Raw genomic sequence first — 18,097 nt, 5'->3', positions numbered from 1 at the left:
AAAAAAAAATGCTTTAAAACTGTTTTAAATAAAGATGCATTTTAAAAGAGATCCATGAGGATAAATGTTGATAACCCGATAAAAAAAAAGCTAAATATACAAACAAATTAAGAATTAATGGGCGAGAAAAATTATAAATCAATTTTTATAAAGTCGTAGAAGCATAAACCAATATATAAATTAATTGCAAAAAAATGCCTTTTCTTTAAGGAATAAGACATAGCACAATAAAAAAGAGTCCCTGTGTCTGATATAATGGTGGATTTTGAGCAGAAGATATAGGAAAAATTGCAGAAATGGGATGGATGAAGGGTAGAGGCAAGGAAACTATATTTAAATAGGTAGAGTTCAGGAGGCATTTCTGAAAAGACATAATGTATGAGTGGGTATTTAGAAATTATAGATGGAAGGGTTGTGATCCTTCATAGGGTTTGATTGGAGAGAGAGAGAGAGAGAGAGAGAGAGAGAGAGAGAGAGAGAGAATTAAACAATTAGAAAAGCTTTGTGAATAGATGCGTTAAAAAAAAGGGCTGAAATTATGGATTGAAGGGTTGTGATCCTTCATAGGATTTGATTGGAGAGAGAGAGAGAGAGAGAGAGAGAGAGAGAGGGAATAAAACAGTTAGAAATGCCTTGTGAATAGATGCGTTAAAAAAAAGAGCTGAAGTTAAAAAAAAAAAGGCTGAATGCGGTATGCAGAGGGGGAGCCACGTGGCATACCCTCAGCGTACCACATCCAGCTTTATATATATATATATATCCCATTTTTCCCTCCACTGTTGGATGGGTTAGGATGATCCTATGGGGCTGATTTTTCGTGGACACCTTATCTAGGTAAGGGCCTTTCAAATGAATGATTTGGATCACCCCAAAAATGTGGGCCCCCACTGTTTTTAACCCGACCGAGTAGATAAGCTTATCTACTCGACCGAGTAGATAAGCTTATCTACTCGACCGAGTACGCACATCTTTCCCATATATATATATATATATATATATATATATATATAGAGAGAGAGAGAGAGAGAGAGAGAGAGAGAGAGAGAGAGAGAGAGATGGGAAAATTCACGTATCCATGCCAAACGGTCCAAGGTGTCGGTAGTAGTACAAATTTTGGTCCCAACCACTGCATCCGATTTTAACTAGTTGTAAACTCCATTGAGAAAGGGATATGAAACTGTACAGAAAACCAATTTAAACTTTGTAGCGTTGAAAATGATGTAGAATCGAATCCAAACAACGGAAATATGTACGTTGATTGCATGGCAAGTATTGGCCGATGACAAATCCATCCAATTCTTGTTGACCCCACTTTGATTGGACTATCCTACCTGATTGATCCATCAAGCCTAATCTAGGGTTATGTCAAGAAAAAGCTAAACAATTGATTTTTGTAGACCTTAATCTTATGGATGGGATGTCTGGTCCGCATGGGCCGTCTTGTGATGGTCTACGAGATCAATGCTCTTGATTACACATACATGTCTTCTTGCGGGACCCAAAATTGATTGTTAGGATTGACCGCCACTTGTATCTTCCTTACTAAAAGACAATGATACCCATATTATTGGAAGATCCAAACCGTTCATCGGTTGGGCCCTCAGTAAGATGGTCCTTAATTATTATGATTTTTTAGTTACATGTGTTGCCCCCAAGACCCCGCCTAATAGATGACACTAGTCTTTTGTAACAATAGATAAGATTACAAATTTCAAATTTAAGGAAAAATTTGCATGTGGTTGATAATTAATATGATGGCAACAAATTAAATTCTCGTGATCTACACTTACTTAAAACGGTGCATTTTTTGCAACGGCTAAAAGGAGCGGCCCCACAAATTAACAGGGACACCCCAACAAGAGGTGATGTCACGGGAAATTCACATCCCAAGCAATGCATGAACAAAAATTCCTAATAACAAATGAACCCAATGCTCCAAAAGCCATCTGGTACTCTACTGACTCACTACTCTTATCTTCTTCTAAGGCTAGTACTGCAAACACTGTGAGAAACCATGGAAGCTTTGAGAAAATTGGAAGAGAAATGGAACTTGACACCCCCTGAAACTCTGCTAGTATTTGTCTGTGTGATTCTCGGCGTTGTAGGCCTTTGTGCTATGGTGGTGGTGACGAAGAGAAGGGTCCGAAATGAACAAAGAGTGGTGGAAGTAGACAAGTTTGGAGAAGGGTCCCAGCCGGGGTCTGGTTGGGGTGCGGTAAAGAAGGTGTTGATGGGTTCGGGGTGTTGGTGTGGAGAGAGTAGATTGGGGGTGGCTGACTGTGGAAATTATCAGCAGCAAAAAGCAACATTAGTAGTGGGATCTGTTGGAGAAGGGGACGGGGGAGCGAGGAGCAGCCCTATATCACCTTTGTGGCAAAGGAGGATATTGATGGGGGAGCGCTGTGAGCTCCCTAGACACAGTGGTCTTATCCTCTATGATGAGCGAGGCCGTCCCCTTCATCAATCAGATAAAGCTATACATCAGGTCAGTGAACCCTTCCCAAATAGTTTTAAAACTCTCATGCATCATCGTGGACCCCTCAAGTGGACCCTCTTTCCCTTGCTGGCAATCTGCGATTGGCTATCAAATTCCGTGTTTTACCCTACAAAGTCAATAAAAACCCCTTTGAGTCTCATAAGTTATCAACTAAGTACTCATCCGCGTCAACTGCATTCTTGGTCGCATCTGCACAAGTCAACGAGTATTTTTCTTAGCTTAATTTTTACCCGCATCTGTGTTTTTAAATACTGCCTTCACATGAACAAATACTTAAAAGGGAAATGGTATTTCCACCCCCGTTCTTATATGATTTCTATGTGTTTGGGACGTTTTTGTTAAGGAAAGCAATTATTGTACATCTTTTAGCATGGACCCACTGCCATGTGTATAGAGATACAGGTCCATGTATGTTGTTGGCCTTCACAAGTGCCTATTGCTCTTGGTCCCACCCTCTTCGAATGATTCTAGACCTTTGATTAATCATAATGAAAAGTATGTATTTTAATATATCTTTAACCCATCAATTATTGCACGCTTCATCGGAATTAGATCATTTTTGTTCATAAAGTCAGACCTCTTTAGACTATCTGCTTTTTCTTTTCTTTTGATAGATAAGTTGGCTTGAACCCACACTTGGGCCTGTTTGTTTTGGATTTTCCAAAACTGATTATTGGACTCAACATTAAGGGCCTGTCTGTATTGGATCTTGAGAACCGATTGTGAGCCCAAAACTGTTTATTGGACTCAGAATTAAACGTGAATTTCAGTCTAATAATCAGTTTTGGACTCGAATCGATTCACAAAATCCAAAATAAACAGGGTGTAATCACAATTTTAAGTTCAATAATCAATAATCAGTTTTGGACTCACAATTTGCTCTCAAAATCCGAAACAAACAAGCTCTTAGGATTTTCCAACTTAGACACAGGCTCAAGATGAACCTTTTACCCCAATTTCTCCTTCTATTTCTCCTTTTTTTTTTCTTTTACTGTTTCCCTTTCCCCATTCATTTTCCTTTACCCATTCATTTTCCTCACCTTACGCAGTTGGCGTTTAATAGTATTTCTTAAGGTGCCAATAGCATCTTAAGGTGATAACTTATTTCCCACTAATAAAGACAATATGGATGAGACTCATGAAATACAAATATATGTCTACTCCTATCATTTTATCAGTGGATCACACTACTCCAACAAATTGTATCATGTTTCAACAATCCCCCTTTACCATTTCACACTGTTGATACTGAACTTTTGAATGATAGTTAAGGCCCTCTTCGTTTTGGATTTTTGAAATCGATTGTTTAGTCCAAGCCTGATTATTAGAGTCAAAATTGTGTTTAATTCTGAATCCAATAATCAGTTTTGGACTCTAGCAAAAGTGAGGGCCTAAAAGGCAAAGCTAGTAGAAATCTCACGTGTGTTTTGTTTGTGGGTTGTGTGCAGGAAAAAATACCACCCGTTGTGACCACTACTCTGAGGGACTTGCTCTGATCTCCTTTCTATTGTGCCCTATGTGCATCAACACATTAATAACTGTTTTATCACATAAATACTCTTGTTTTTTTTCTATAAATTACAAGAATATCTTGAAGTGGTACTCATGAGTCATGACTACTCTGTAGAGGTATGTTAGGGGCAGTCATAAAACAAGTGATGGTAATTAAAAAAATGAATGAACAGTGGAAATTTTGCTTTTTGCTAATTTTCTTAAATGTAGATCTGCAAGAATATTATTATTGAAAAGCCAATATAAGTTAAGAGGAATGCTAAACAGAAGGGCATCGTCGCAAAACTGAATATAGAAGTAACTTGAGCTTGATTTGAGTTCAATCCTTTGTTTCCTACTACATGATAAACGATTCTTACCACGACAAAATATTCAGAGGCCAAAAATGGACTTCTGGTCATTCAGATCTTAGGCACAACAAACATCAGCATAACATCCTGTTTGTAGTCACTAATCCTTTTGAGTAGAGGGAGTTTCTAATAAAGCTCTTTAAGATTTTAACAGATTTAGAATTGTTTTCTCTCAACTTACCTATTTACTAACAAACCTGATTGAAAGTAAATATGATATTGTTCTTTCGCTTCCTAAGCGAGAATCTTATTAAATATGGAAACAAATTCATAGCAAGAATTTCATTAGATAAAGAAAGAAAATGCTAAAATACATAAAAAAAAAACAACAGCTGCAGCTAAAGTAAATGATTCTTCAATGATGAGGAACACTGAAAATCTAAAAGACATACATATACTTATAGAAGGCAGATGCCAAGATGGACCTTTTGGCATGAGAAGCAACATGCCAAGATGGACCTATAGAAGGCTAGCCAGTCCACTATCTGGTTTCATTGACAAAGAATATGAGAAAGCTTTCAAATTCGAGATTGAAAATTTTCATTACTTATTAGAACCAAGTCAGGCAGCGTCCATGAAGAATGGATTTTGCCCAAGATTGCATCCATTGCAAAAGTCAAATCACATTCAATCCAACGATTGGAACTAGGCAGGTGCTAATCAATGGAAAGATGCATTCCAATATAAAAATTGCTTTGAATTCTGCTACCGAGTTTAAACAGGAACCCAGATCCGAGCTGGACCTGCAATTAAAGCAACATAAAAACATCAGGTAATGAAGTATCCATATGTTCTAACATACATCAATGTATTTTTTCAGAAGCTCCATCTCATGTGTTGTGTTTTGTGTTTAATGGTCTTCAAGTGATCTTCTATCCCACTCACGAATAACAGATTCAAGATGTGCATATGCTGGATAAGTTTTAGCCTTATTCACTTTCAGCTAATTCAATGGACACTAAAAAGGATTTTCTTGGAAATTCAAAGGAGTTTATTGGGGATATAAAGAATTCCTACTCCTCTATGCATTTCCAACTCCAAGTGGCTTAGATTGCTTTGGTCCACTCTCCTTGGGTGCACAAAACTCGGTGTGACCCTTCTGATTGTGACCAACTCAGCCCAGCACCCAGAGGGCTTGTACAAGGCCCAGATGGGCAGTGCAAAGGCACACCGGCAAGATCATAAGAGAAAGACTAATATGGTTTTGCATAGAAAGAAGTACAATAAAAACAGCAAGGATCGGGAATTAGATAAATGAGTTAACTGGGTAGGGTTTAACCATGAGACCAAAACTAGTGTTTTCTTAAACGCTTCAAATTTTTGTTGGTATAATATCCTTCACTGTTACAATGTTCCAATCTGACCAATCGAGTAGATGAAAACATCACTTCTTACTGAATACTTGAGATCAATCAACATCACTGAAGCCTGTTCATCTTTGAACGAATTTTTTGGGCAGCTAATCTTTGCTGGTTACAATGTTGAATTATACCAACTTGATTTGATCTATAGACTTAACCAACTAAGTGTTTTTCAAATATCTTAGCATATATAGTCAACATCTTACATGTAGGTTTGTCAATATTAATTTGTGCCATACTTATCTTGGTTCTCCTAATCAGGGTTAGCCTTATCAGTGAGATAGAGTTTAGATGTCACTCTTCCGATCTCTAAATCACTTACGTAGGATGCAACCAATTTTAAAAGTGTTCAAGAAAAGGATACTGAAGTATACTAATTTTGATTGGTGGTGAAAACCAAATCAAGGGTACAAACTGGGCATGTGGATCAATGTTGGGATTGTGTTTCCTAAATCCCTTCCATGATCAGAAGGCCCCAACTATCTTCAAGAAGCGCCATTGGTAGCACACCTCAACATCAAGATTCACATTTAAGGGATTAGGCATTATGAAAGATGATTTCTGACATTTGAAACTGGAATCATGATGTAACACTTCAGCCTCATCATTGAGATAAGAATGGTAACTCAACCCTATTAATGTATCTCCTTGTTGAACTAGAGAGGGGGCGTTCACAAACTAATTCATAAAAATAACATGATAGATGAGAGACCCCAAGGATTCTTTATGTCAAACAGTAAAAGATCTTATCACAACCATTATAACAAGGGTGTGCATGATTCTCTTTTAGATGGATTTTGCATGTGAGATCTGTAAACAAGTACACAATAGATATAATTAAATTTATGTTCTTTGACGCTTAATTAAACTAAATGGGAGTGCTAGTACTTAAGACTAAAAGGATTTAGAAGCTTTTGATTAAGGGAAACATCAAGCAATTGATGATGTAAGTGGACATCTTCAAAGCCTCAATCCAAGAGTAATGAGAAATGACAATATGGGAAATCCAAATACTTATGGAGGTCAAACATACCACCAATGCCCGTACCTGATCCTTGATGAATACTTCTATAGTTCAAAGTAGCTATCGTGTTTCAAACATGTAACCCTATTTTATTTATGCATGTACTATGTCTTATCGCATGGTATGGATACTCATATCCATATACTTGTCCTACATTTTGAATAATTCCAAGTCGTATCGCCATTTCTGTGTTAGTATTGTATCTGGGTATCATACTATGGGACACCATTCATGATACAAAACAAGACAGCCCTCGAGAACATTTTTGTTATTGGAGAAGGGTCAAAAGGCAGTCGGTGAATTCTCCAGTCCAACCTCATCAGTATAAAAATGATTATTTTAGTCAAAATATTTCTCAAGAAATGCCTAGGAACCATACTATGAGAAGCATGATGATGATCACAGACTAAGGGTATGGATTCTAACAGCATATAAATGGCTCGAGTCATGCATCTCATAATATCATTCAAATGAAGGCAAATAACAACAAAGTTGACAAACAGAAGAAATCTGAAATAATATTGGTATAATTAATTGAAATCACAGTGGAGAACATGATAGATATTAGAATAAATTCAATCCTAGATCAACTGCAATACCTACAGGTTCTGTAAAACACACATAAAAAAACAATATGCAGCAAGAAGACAATAAATACGTCCCTGATAGCGTGAAAATACGGCGAGGCCATTAGATCCTGCCACGTGTCACCCTTACACCAAAGGAATCTAATTATGATTAAGCAAAATACCAAGACACGGCTGAGCCACGTGATCCCGCCACGTGTCATCTCCCCGCCACCAAAAAACTTCTTCATCACGATTATAGGCAAGATTACACAACAAAGCCACGCGCGCCGTCGAACCAAGGGGACAACCCAATCCAACGAAAGAAGGTTTTCTCTCTGAAATGATGAAAAGATCCACGTGGTGCCCCATGAAGAGAATTTGCATGCAAGATCAAAGTATAAATACACCATTAAGTCCCTAGAATGCGGGGGAACTACTCTCTGAAATCAGGCACCATTAAAAGGAAGCTCTAAACCGTTATTAAGACCGTTCGACCCTACGCAAGAAAGGGAAAAAGGTGTTGGACGCCCTATTCCCTCAACACGCCTGCGATCTCATCTTCTACTAAAGGAGCATCGAAAAACAGGAGAGGGGCCTCCAACCCTAACCCAGCCCATCTATCTGTCTCTCAAAATGCTGTGATCTCATCCTCTACGAGAGAAGCATCGAAAAACAAGAGAGGGAGCATCGAAAAACACCATAAAACCTTCATCCAACCCGTCGTTTGAAGGTATAACGCCCAAATCTCAACAAACTTCTAGCTCGGTCCCCATCCCTTCATCATCCACTCCCTCTGAAAGTATAACGCCCAGATCTCACCAACCATCAACCTCGCACCCGATCCCTCCTTCAGTCACTCCGTTTGAAGAAGATATTACAGATATTCTAAATGAGAACAGGCCTCTAGGCCAATTATTGAGAGCTAACATAAATACCACTGACCTCAACATCTCTCAAGCATGCCATAATATCATCAATCCTACCGTTCATATGCCTCTAAGACTTACAGGAATTCTCCCCCATCCCTTCACTATGCAAATTTGAGGCATGTTGCAGATTAGTAGTTTCCTGACTAATATCCTGAATATTTGTATGAGTCGACTCGGATATGATTGCATTTATTGGCATCGTAGACGGAGAGGGACGTGGGGAAATGAGCTCTGTTAGCGTTGTTGGCAAGATCTAGTGTTTGTCCCGATCTTTCTGTTTTCTACGGCTAGTGTCGGCCAACAGAACGTGCAATCTGGAAAGTTGTGTGTTTGTAGGAGATTGTTAGTTTGATCATTCTGAGGCCATGTGATCAAGCGCTGACCTAGGATTGTCGAACTTGAATATATCTCCCTCAAGAGCCTTCGAATATTCAAAAAGATCATCCGTTTGTCTTTCATGTATGCTTATAATATGTTCCATGAGAATTCCTAATTCTTAGAGGCATATGTACGGTAGGATTGATAATATTGTGGTATGCTTGAGAGATGTTGAGGTGTATTTACATTAGCTCTCAATAATTGGCCTGGAGGCCTGTTCTCATTTAAAACATCTGTAATATCTTCTTCAAAGCTCTCAATAATTGGCCTAGAGGCCTGTTCTCATTTAAAACATCTGTAATATCTTCTTCAAGGTTACATTAGCTCTCAATAATTGGCCTAGAGGCCTGTTCTCATTTAAAACATCTGTAATATCTTCTTCAAAGGGGGATGGAGGGATCGGGTGCGACGTTGAAGGTTGGTGAGATCTGGGCTTTATACTTTCAGAGGGAGTGGATGACGAAGGGATGGAGACCCAGCTAGAAGTTTGTTGAGATCTGGGTGTTATACCTTCAGACGGCGGGTTGGATGAAGGTTCCATGGTGTTTTTCGATGCTCCCTCTCCTGTTTTTTGATGCTCCTCTCATAGGGGATGAGATTGCAGCGTTTTGAGAGACAGATAGATGGGCTGAGTTAGGGTTGGAGGCCCTCTCCTATTTTTCGATACTCCTTTAGTAGAAGATGAGATTGCAGGGGTGTTGAGAGAGAGATAGATAGATCGGGATGAACAACATATCTTGACAACAACGCTAACAAAGAGCTTTTCCCCACGTCGATCTCCGTCGACGATGCCACCAGAGGCAATCATATCTGAGCCGACCCATACAAATACTCGGGATATTATTAGTCAGGAGGCTACTAATTTGCAACATGCCTCAAATTTGCAAAGTGAAGGCATGGGGGGAGCATCTCAATGGCACGAGGTAGCCATTGAGAGGCTCCCCCCATGCCGGTGGAAATAGACGATCGCATTTGAGCATGGGGAACACGAAGTACGGATGTAGTTACGACAGTGGACAATCCCATATTCCAGTCTGACTATCCCAGGTCCCTGATCCCATCGATGAAGGCACTGATACGGAGGAACAGTCAGAAATACCAAACCAACAATCTCCTGCAAACACGGCAATCATATCCGAGCCAACCCATACAAATACTCAGGATATTAGTCAGGAGGCTACTAATTTACAACAAGCCTCACAGCCGGAAGACATCGTAGGAGCTTCTCAGGTACATGAGGTAGCCCTCGTTATGGGGTCCCTCGCATAAAACGGGGAACACAGAGTACGAATGCAATCATGGAACCTTCCATACCACACATTCCGTCGGCTGACGCTAGGCGTAAAAAACGGAAAGCTCGGGACCAACAACAAAACTTGTCAACATTCCCAACAGTGCGCCTTCCCCCACGGCCCTCTTCGTCGACGATGCCAACAGAGGCAATCATATCCGGGCCATATAAATACTCAAGATATTAGTCAGGAGCATAGTTACCAGAGTGGGAAATGGAAATGGGAAACGAAACGTGAAACGCATGAAAAAAATACAGGGGAAACGAGAAACGAGAAACGAGAAAAAACAGAAAATTGTACAAGAAACTTCTTAGGAAATGATATGTTTTTTTCACAATAATTTTTGTAAGTTCCACACATGTTTCCTACATATTTCATATGCATTTTCTACGAGTGATACATACGTTTCTCACGCGTTTGCACATTATTTACATAAGTTTTCCATATGTTTCCCATGTGTTTCAGAAATATTTCTCTAATTTTGTATCATATTTTGTAAACGTTTTCGAAACGTGTTGCCCTCATTTTAGGGGAAACGAGTTTCCCAACCACGAGAAATGCGTTTTAGGTGAAACGGGTTTCCCACCTGCCCAAGGAGTTTCCGAAAACTATGGTCAGGAGGCTATTAATCTGCAATATGCCTCAAATTTACATACTGACGGCAAATGGGGGATCGCAAAAAGGAGAAAGCAACTAAGTAGAGAAAACAGAAGGAGGAAAGTAAAAAGAAAGAGAAAGATCGAGAGAGAAGCGCTACTTCAAGAAAAGCAAAGCTCTCCCTCAACAAGATAATCAAGAAAAGCTCTCCATCAACAAAAGCAATCAGAAGAACACTTCCAAGAAGATCAAGCCACCAAACAAGGCCCTTCGTTGGAGGAAATTCAACCGCCTTCAACACTGATAAAGCGTAAAACCCGGAGTGAAGTCCAAACATTCTAAAAACACCGAAGAACAAGAATCACACTACGAAAGCCCTCGTCTTCAAAACACTGATCATTGTCTTCAAAATTTTGATCGTTAATCAGAGGATTACAGAAAGTTGTATCACATTTTCTTATGATTACAATCTTCTTTGTAATTTTTCCTCGAGTTTAGTGAATTCTTTGGATTCGCGAAATTTGATGTCGACAAAATTGTGGCACACCCGGTGGGACATCTTTCTCCTCTCATCTTTCGATCGACTCAACATTCAACTACTCTCAACGACACTCAAATGGCCGAGAAAAATGGAGTAACTTCTACACTAGTCACTACCGCAGGGGGCATGAAGATTAATCCACTTAGCCTGTCTTCCTCCACAACCACTCCTGTTGGCCCCATAACGCACGCTAAGACAACGGTGGGACTCTCCCAACTCATGGAGCCAGTCGACTACGTCAAAGGGTGACCGGTGGCAAAAGTTCTCTAGTCCAAGGACAAAGTCTGATCTCTCTCGGTCCTCTACAAGTTCAAGGTCAAGTACCGTGTCGAGGACCGGGCCTAAAAAAGAGATATTTAGTATAGAAGTGTCGCTAAAGAAGCAATTCTAAGTGTTCAATATCTCTGTTGCCACTACATGTGAACACAAGATCATCGATGTAGACAACTAAGTAACTAACACAAGTTGACTTGTCTTACCAATCAAAAGACAAAAAAGAAAAGAAAACACGATAATGAAAGAATTGTAGTAAAATGACACACCTTTAACTTTTATTGACGGAAAGATTTACACAGATGGCCCTATCAAGGGGCGTCTTGAGCCTTCTCTTGATGCTCTGCTGTAGTACACATACAAGACCAATTGTAGTGCCCCAAGAACAGTACCTATCCCATTTGGGACCTGAAATCATGTAAAAGCAAATCCAAAATGAATTGTTAAAGAAATAAGCACAGCCATTTTACAATATATATATATATATATATATATATATATATATAGAGAGAGAGAGAGAGAGAGAGAAAAGCGTTCCTGCGCTGCAGTGCAGGAAGCTTAACTGAGCTTAAGTTGTGTATAAAGCCTTCCATTGGTTCCTTCTTGTGGACCCGCTATACGTTTCAAAGGGGGACTTGCTATACAAACCAATGGGAGGCTTTATAAACAAATGACCGCAAAGTAAGAAGTGGATTAGTGGAATTATTACATAAATGAAAGCGTCATGCTTAAGCATTCCATATGCAAAGAATGAAAGGCTCATCAAGAAGGTTGAAAGAGAAAGATAGAATGGCATGAATTCAACACTTCTTGTCCGGATCACTAAATTCTGGTCAAAAAAAAAGAAAGTAAGTGTATTAGAATCAATCAGGCATATAACAAATGTTCCATCGCATGGTATGTTGTAGTTGGGGTCTTTATATCAAGCAACCTTAATAAATTAAAAGTAATCTAATGATCAAACTGAATGAGATAATCTTACTACATTCTAAGTGAAGAAGAACTATGAGGCTCCAAGTTCAATACATGCCAAGAATGGTTAGTGCTGTTGCATAAGGTAAGTTATAAAAGGCAATGTATGGTGGATGTTTGAAATGTACATACGATGATAAATAGCGGGGAAGCAAACATGCATATGAGAGAAGCAACACTCAAACATCCGACAAATATCTGCCTTGTGATTGGATCAAGACACCAGATGCTGACAAATACTATGGCCCCAAAAATGCCAAAAACTGCTACCAATAATCCAAACATATTCACCTGCCAGCGGAAAATGAACAAGAGAATTAAACACACAAATGGGCCATAGTCATGAAATAACAATGCAGGTAAGTACGGAGGAGAAGATTGTACCCTCTTTGATTTTTCAGCATAGATGATGAATATAATTATATATGTTAGCTGGAAAACAGCTCCAATTGAATTGACTGTAGCAACCAAGATAACACCAGGTGATACACAGGGAAGGCCATACCAAAAGCAGATCAAGCAGTTCAAGAGAGCATATATATAGGGCAACCCTGAGAACTGCTCTGTTGATTTGTTCCGGCCAATTCTCCTGAATGTGTCTCTGAAAAGGCAACATAAATTGTTTATGACCACAAAATGGAAGTCAGATTTTAAGTCCTACAGACAATGGAAAAAAAGTTGGCAATGAAACTTACATTGGTGATACAAACAAAATGAAAGCAAAGAGGTTCCCTGCATAAAATAGACAGATTGTTATGCAGCTTCGTCGATAATGAACCCATACCCGTGAAGTGCTAAGGCCCTGTTCGTTTTGGATTTTGAGAATTGATTGAGTCAAAAACTGATTATTGGACTCAAAATTGCATGTAATTTTGAGACCAATAATCAGTTTTGTACTCATATTCAGTTTTCAAAATCCAAAATTACCAGGGCCTAAAGTCTATGAATAAAAGGATTTTAAGCTTGCTACTATCACATATGCAAAACAAAGCATTCACCGTGACTAGGGTATTGGGGGCTTCCACGCGAAAGCAAAGATCCCACATCGGAAAAGTGAATGGATGTGGATGTGCTTATAAGGACTTGGGTACCCTCCCCTTAAAGGCTAGTTTTAAGGGTGAGTTCTACTCGGGTACTAACAAGTGGCATCATAGCATGGGCGTGGTAATTCCTGTGTGCCTTCAAGGATAGAAAAAAAAAACTTTCGGGAAAGATCTCATAATTCCCACGTGGCTCCCGCATAGAAGGGTGAGATTGTTCATGTTTCTTCTGAGTAGAGGGGAAGATTGTTGGGGGTTCCAAGCAAAAGCAAAGATCCCACAGAGGAAAAAGGTGAATGGGCGTGGATGGGCTTATAAGGACTTGGGTATCCTCCCATTAAAGGCTAACTTAAGGGTGAGTTCTACCCGGGTACTAACATAGGGAAAAGGGCCTAACATCGAACTCGTTTACATGAAACTGATGCCAACAGATTCAGAAGATAAAAGAGGAAAAAAGAAGAAGGAAAGATAATTCTCTTACCATTTCCTAAATGACTATTAGCAAGAATCTAAACTGAGCACTATTAGCAAAAATCTAAGTAAATAGTATTCAAACACCTCACATAGTCAAAAACTCATCTGAAAAAAAAAAAATACAGAAGAAAATCCAAAAATATGATGTGGGTTTTCTTGATTAAACACCATTAAATAACAAAGACAGCAGAATTCGAGCAGAAATCATGGAAAAAGTAAATTCAAATCAGCATGCAAGAAAGCAGAATAGAGAGAGAGAGAGAGTACCAGCGATTCCAGCTCCATTGCTTACAACTGAATAAGGGATTGCTAACCCAAAGGAATTCATTACTCACTTTTCAGTACAGAAAATCAAAACAGATCTCAAACTTCAAAAGAACCCTAGTTTTTCTTCCCTCATAAACCCCAATCCTCTCTCTCTCTCTCTCTCTCTCTCTCGAAAATGGTAATATATAAAGTGACGTTGGACGGCAATATGGCAGCTTTCTGACCCATTTCCGTCGTCTTTCCAACGGGAAGAACGGTCAATTAATCGCCCATTTGATGTCCCCACTTGTCTGAAACTCTGAATTAATCGGCATTCGTCACGTGCTTCTTTTCCCATATATAAAATGTATTCAATGACGTGTTCCTGTTCCTTCATCCATATCCTTTCTTGAGCTTCACTTTAAAAAACACATGTTATCTTTTCATGAGGTTGCGTCCTCTTCTCTTCTCTTCTCTTCTCTTCTCTTTCCCAGCAAGAGTTTAAATTTAAATTTCCATTCATGGGACAATGACTTTGCACACCCCTCTTGGATGATGCACACCCCTGTAACATAAATTGACTAAAAGAGCTTTAAAGTTTGATGCTTTTTTCAAGCTTTTTGACACTTTTTGAAGCACATTACCTCACACGGGTGCAAATCATCCTACTCACCTAATTTATTTCTAGCGTAGATCACAAAAGGCATTTCGCAGATGATTTATTGTATCTTACATGTCAGAGCAGCTACATAGCCCACTTTTCAACAGATTTTGTCTTCATTCGCGAGGCGGCTGCTTGACATCTACAGACCATCTGCAAAATGCCTTCCGGATGCTAGCCAATTCCTTTCAATTTATATATTTTAGACTTATCACTTCTCACACCTCATGTCTATTTTCAACTTTTGAGTTTTAACTTCCCACACCTCTCTTGTTTAAACGAGAGGATTTGCTAGGCAATTTCGCATAAGGCCAATTAGCGGCTCACTATATAGTATTCAAGTTGCTAACTACAACCCTCTTTATAGAAAACTTGTTGTTAGAAAACGACATCGAGATACTCTCGCGTCAAGATTGTCACAACTTTAAGAGCATACCTAACGCGAGCGTGTCTTCTTCACAACTTTTCCCTGCCACTTGCAATTCCAAAGATGTTAGGAAAAAAGAGTGGAATGCTAAACTGAAGGACACCGTGCAAAACCCAACTGAAAGGGACCCTCATTGGGTCCCGTCACCCGACCACATTAATAACAGCCCAATGTCAAAACAAGGGAGTGTGGATATAATCTCCTCGTTCTGTATTGCTCCAAGTATTTATTTTTTTAATGGGTAAGGAGTCCAACAAGGAAATATGATAAGGTGCCCAATAAGGAACTAGGATAAGGAACTATGATAAGAAGCCCAACAGGTGTCTGTGTGCGCGCACGCGTAGGCGTGTGTGTTGGGGAGTGGGGACCGGATGAAGTAAGCCAGAATTTTTATGGCAGACAATCGCGCATTGATTGGCATTGTCGATACCTCAATAAGTGCAAACCTTAAGCTGTCGTGGTTGCTTATGAGTGGGGCCAGCTTTCCATTTTTTAAGGCTGGAAGTGGCCCTTTTACGCTCCTTCATCATTTTGGTTTCTTTGGGTCTACACTTTACCACCTGCCATTATTATTATCCTTCACTACATTGGACGGGCACGAGTTTTAGGCATGATTTTAAATTTCAACCGAAATCCGAAATTTCGGTGGAGACCGACACCGAAACCACAAAAAACCGAAACGGTCATTTATTTCGGCCGAAATTCCGAAATTTGACCCAAAATATCTGTTTTTTTAATATTAATTTAATATTTCACCAAAATTTCGGCCGAAATTTAATATTGAATAAAATATTGGTTTCGGGTTTTGTACCAGATTTCGACCGAAATTATTTCAGGGTCCGAAACCGGTACCGAAACCGAAATTTTAAACCTTGGTTTTAGGTAGGGGTGCGCAACTTGGGTCGGGTTTTACCCGACACGCATTGACCTTACCCGAACCGAAAATAACATCGGTCGAGTTTAGAAATCATGGGTCTTGAGTAGGATCGGGTTTTAAATTGGGAAACCTGATTCAATCTTGGGTAGGGCCGGGTTTAAAGAAAAAAAACCCGAAACCCAACCCGACTCACATGGGCGTACTGTTACTTTCTTAAATATCTCTTGAATAACATAGAAAATTATTTTCCAATATATTGATACGATTGTTTTCCTTGAGGTGATCATGTCTGTTATGTGAAAATATAGTGTCCATCTTATATTTATACACTTGATGACATAAATTTAGACATTTTTTGTGTGAAGATTTGTTTTTTTTTCCTACAATCTTTAAAATTATTCACTATCCCATGCTAAAAAATGAAAACCCGGCCCGATCCGACCTGGGAAACTATCTTCGGTAGGGTCGGGTTTACGAATCTCGGATTTTTCGGTAAAAAATTAGACCCGACCCGAGTTGCACCCCAAGTTTTAGGGCTGTTTGGATACGTGGAGTTTAGAATCTTGAATTTCCTCAAAATCCTGGATATATGGGAGACGAGAGAAGAAGGACACCATCTGTCGTTTTTTTTTATTTATCGCCCTTGTTTCTGTCAGCAAGAGAGTAGGAGATTATCTCATGTTTCTAGGTTTTAGAAATTTCAAGATGGGGGAGGGACATCTAAAACCTAGATTTCTTACATAAAATCCAGGATTCTAAAGAGAAGTGAAACAGACGGTCTCCTTCTCTTGTCTCCCATCCATAATTTTGAGGAAATCCAAGATTCTAAAATACGCGTATCCAAATGGCCCCTAAGAGATTTTCTAGATAAGTTTGACTATGATTTTCGGAGCTTCTAGGAGGACGCATCCTTTCATGGGGCTCCTAACAGTCCATCCAGTAATGCGACTAGCCCCGCGATGCCTTCATGACCAAGGTTTAAAATTTTGGTTTTGGACCCTGAAATTTCAAATTTTTGACCGAAATTTTGAAATTTCGATTGAAATCTGGTACACAAATCGAAACCAATATTTTATTCAATATTAAATTTCGGTGAAATATTAAATTAATTTAAAAAAAACAGATTTTTTGGGTCAAATTTTAGGGCTGGCAATTTCACCCGTGAAACCGGGGATCCGCCCCGCCCCGCCCCGAACGGGATGGGGACTTAAAAAATTCCCCGAAGCGGGGACGAGGCGGGGATGGAGATGGAGATGGCCCCGCCCCACCCCATTTTACTATGCAAGCCATTATCAATATCCTCTTATTTTAGTATTGTTTTTGTGTTTTTTAAGTTAACAGTAAATATTTTTTTTATGCTGGTGATATTGGCACTACCATATTTTGATTAGTGCACAAATACGGCTTATCTTTTTCTTTTTTTGGGATGTTAAAAAGCTTTTTTGAGGTGAGGATTTTTGTGTGAGGCGGGGATGGGACAGGGATGGAGATTCCCCGCCATCCCCGAAGCGGGGACGGGGAATGCAACATCCGACCCCGCCCCGCTGCCAGCCCTATCAAATTTCGGAAAAACCAAAATTTCGGCCGAAATAAATGACCATTTCGGTTTTGGGTGGTTTCGGTGTCGGTCTCCCCCGAAATTTAAAACAACTGTTTACAAAACACCCCACCTCTATTATAAAATAGCAAACAAACTCCTATAAAATTGAGAATTTTGATTGTGGGTGCGCTTGAAGTCCTGTAATTTTTCAGAAATGTAGTGAGGCCCACTTCACATGATGATCTAAACCCTTCACTTGTTGGCCATAATGTTAATAGGTTGAACCCCATAGATCATCTCAATTGGATGATCCTAACCATCCGATGGTTAGGATCATCATAAGGAGATGATCTATGGGTACAACCTATGGTTAGGATCATCATAAGGAGATGATCTATGGGTACAACCTATGCGATGGCCCCAAAAAATGACAGTGGGGCGCCTCACTGTACTTTCTGAAAAGTACTGGACTTCACATCCGCTCACCATATAAAATCGGATGGTTAGGATCATCATAAAGAGATGATCTATGGGTAC

The 18,097-nt window shown here is 39.5% G+C and overlaps 2 protein-coding genes across 3 annotated transcripts; one reads left to right on the top strand and one right to left on the bottom strand.

Annotated features, from left to right (window-relative positions):
* The first annotated feature begins 1,906 nt into the window (after positions 1 to 1,906).
* Positions 1,907 to 4,318, top strand: LOC143890228 (uncharacterized). The gene is made up of 2 exons (XM_077394824.1): positions 1,907 to 2,485; positions 3,946 to 4,318. The coding sequence occupies exons 1-2, from the start codon at positions 2,015 to 2,017 to the stop codon at positions 3,991 to 3,993; spliced, it is 519 nt and encodes a 172-aa protein (XP_077250939.1). The 5' UTR covers positions 1,907 to 2,014; the 3' UTR covers positions 3,994 to 4,318.
* Positions 4,319 to 4,560: 242 nt separating this feature from the next.
* On the bottom strand, positions 4,561 to 14,376 carry LOC143890227 (bidirectional sugar transporter SWEET2a-like). 2 transcript variants are annotated; one of them, XM_077394822.1, is made up of 7 exons: positions 14,077 to 14,368; positions 12,991 to 13,027; positions 12,680 to 12,896; positions 12,428 to 12,586; positions 12,033 to 12,152; positions 11,593 to 11,731; positions 4,561 to 5,102 (listed from the first exon to the last, which is right to left on the bottom strand). In XM_077394822.1, exons 1-6 carry the CDS (start codon positions 14,135 to 14,137, stop codon positions 11,618 to 11,620), a joined length of 708 nt encoding a protein of 235 aa, XP_077250937.1. In that variant the 5' UTR covers positions 14,138 to 14,368; the 3' UTR covers positions 4,561 to 5,102; positions 11,593 to 11,617. The 2 variants fall into 2 exon arrangements, with proteins under 2 accessions (XP_077250937.1, XP_077250938.1); XM_077394823.1 differs by lacking the exon at positions 12,033 to 12,152 and having other exon boundaries at positions 14,077 to 14,376.
* Between the last annotated feature and the right edge of the window lie 3,721 nt (positions 14,377 to 18,097).

Source organism: Tasmannia lanceolata, unplaced genomic scaffold, assembly GCF_043159265.1.
Source record: "Tasmannia lanceolata isolate RefF3 unplaced genomic scaffold, GAP_Taslan_0.1 ptg000013l, whole genome shotgun sequence".
Taxonomy (NCBI): Eukaryota; Viridiplantae; Streptophyta; class Magnoliopsida; order Canellales; family Winteraceae; genus Tasmannia; species Tasmannia lanceolata.
Note: the sequence above shows the minus strand (reverse complement) of the source record. Positions and strands in the feature narration are given on the sequence as shown.

What these genes read in the sequence shown, in the direction of transcription:
- LOC143890228 (XM_077394824.1), top strand. Translation starts at nt 2,015, where the DNA reads ATGGAAGCTTTGAGAAAATTGGAAGAGAAATGGAACTTGACACCCCCT. An exon ending in CAGATAAAGCTATACATCAG is followed by an intron (nt 2,486 to 3,945) that starts GTCAGTGAACCC and finishes GGTTGTGTGCAG; the next exon opens with GAAAAAATACCACCCGTTGT.
- LOC143890227 (XM_077394822.1), bottom strand. Translation starts at nt 14,137, where the DNA reads ATGAATTCCTTTGGGTTAGCAATCCCTTATTCAGTTGTAAGCAATGGA. An exon ending in ATTTTGTTTGTATCACCAAT is followed by an intron (nt 12,897 to 12,990) that starts GTAAGTTTCATT and finishes TTGCCTTTTCAG; the next exon opens with AGACACATTCAGGAGAATTG. An exon ending in ATGCTGAAAAATCAAAGAGG is followed by an intron (nt 12,587 to 12,679) that starts GTACAATCTTCT and finishes TTCCGCTGGCAG; the next exon opens with GTGAATATGTTTGGATTATT.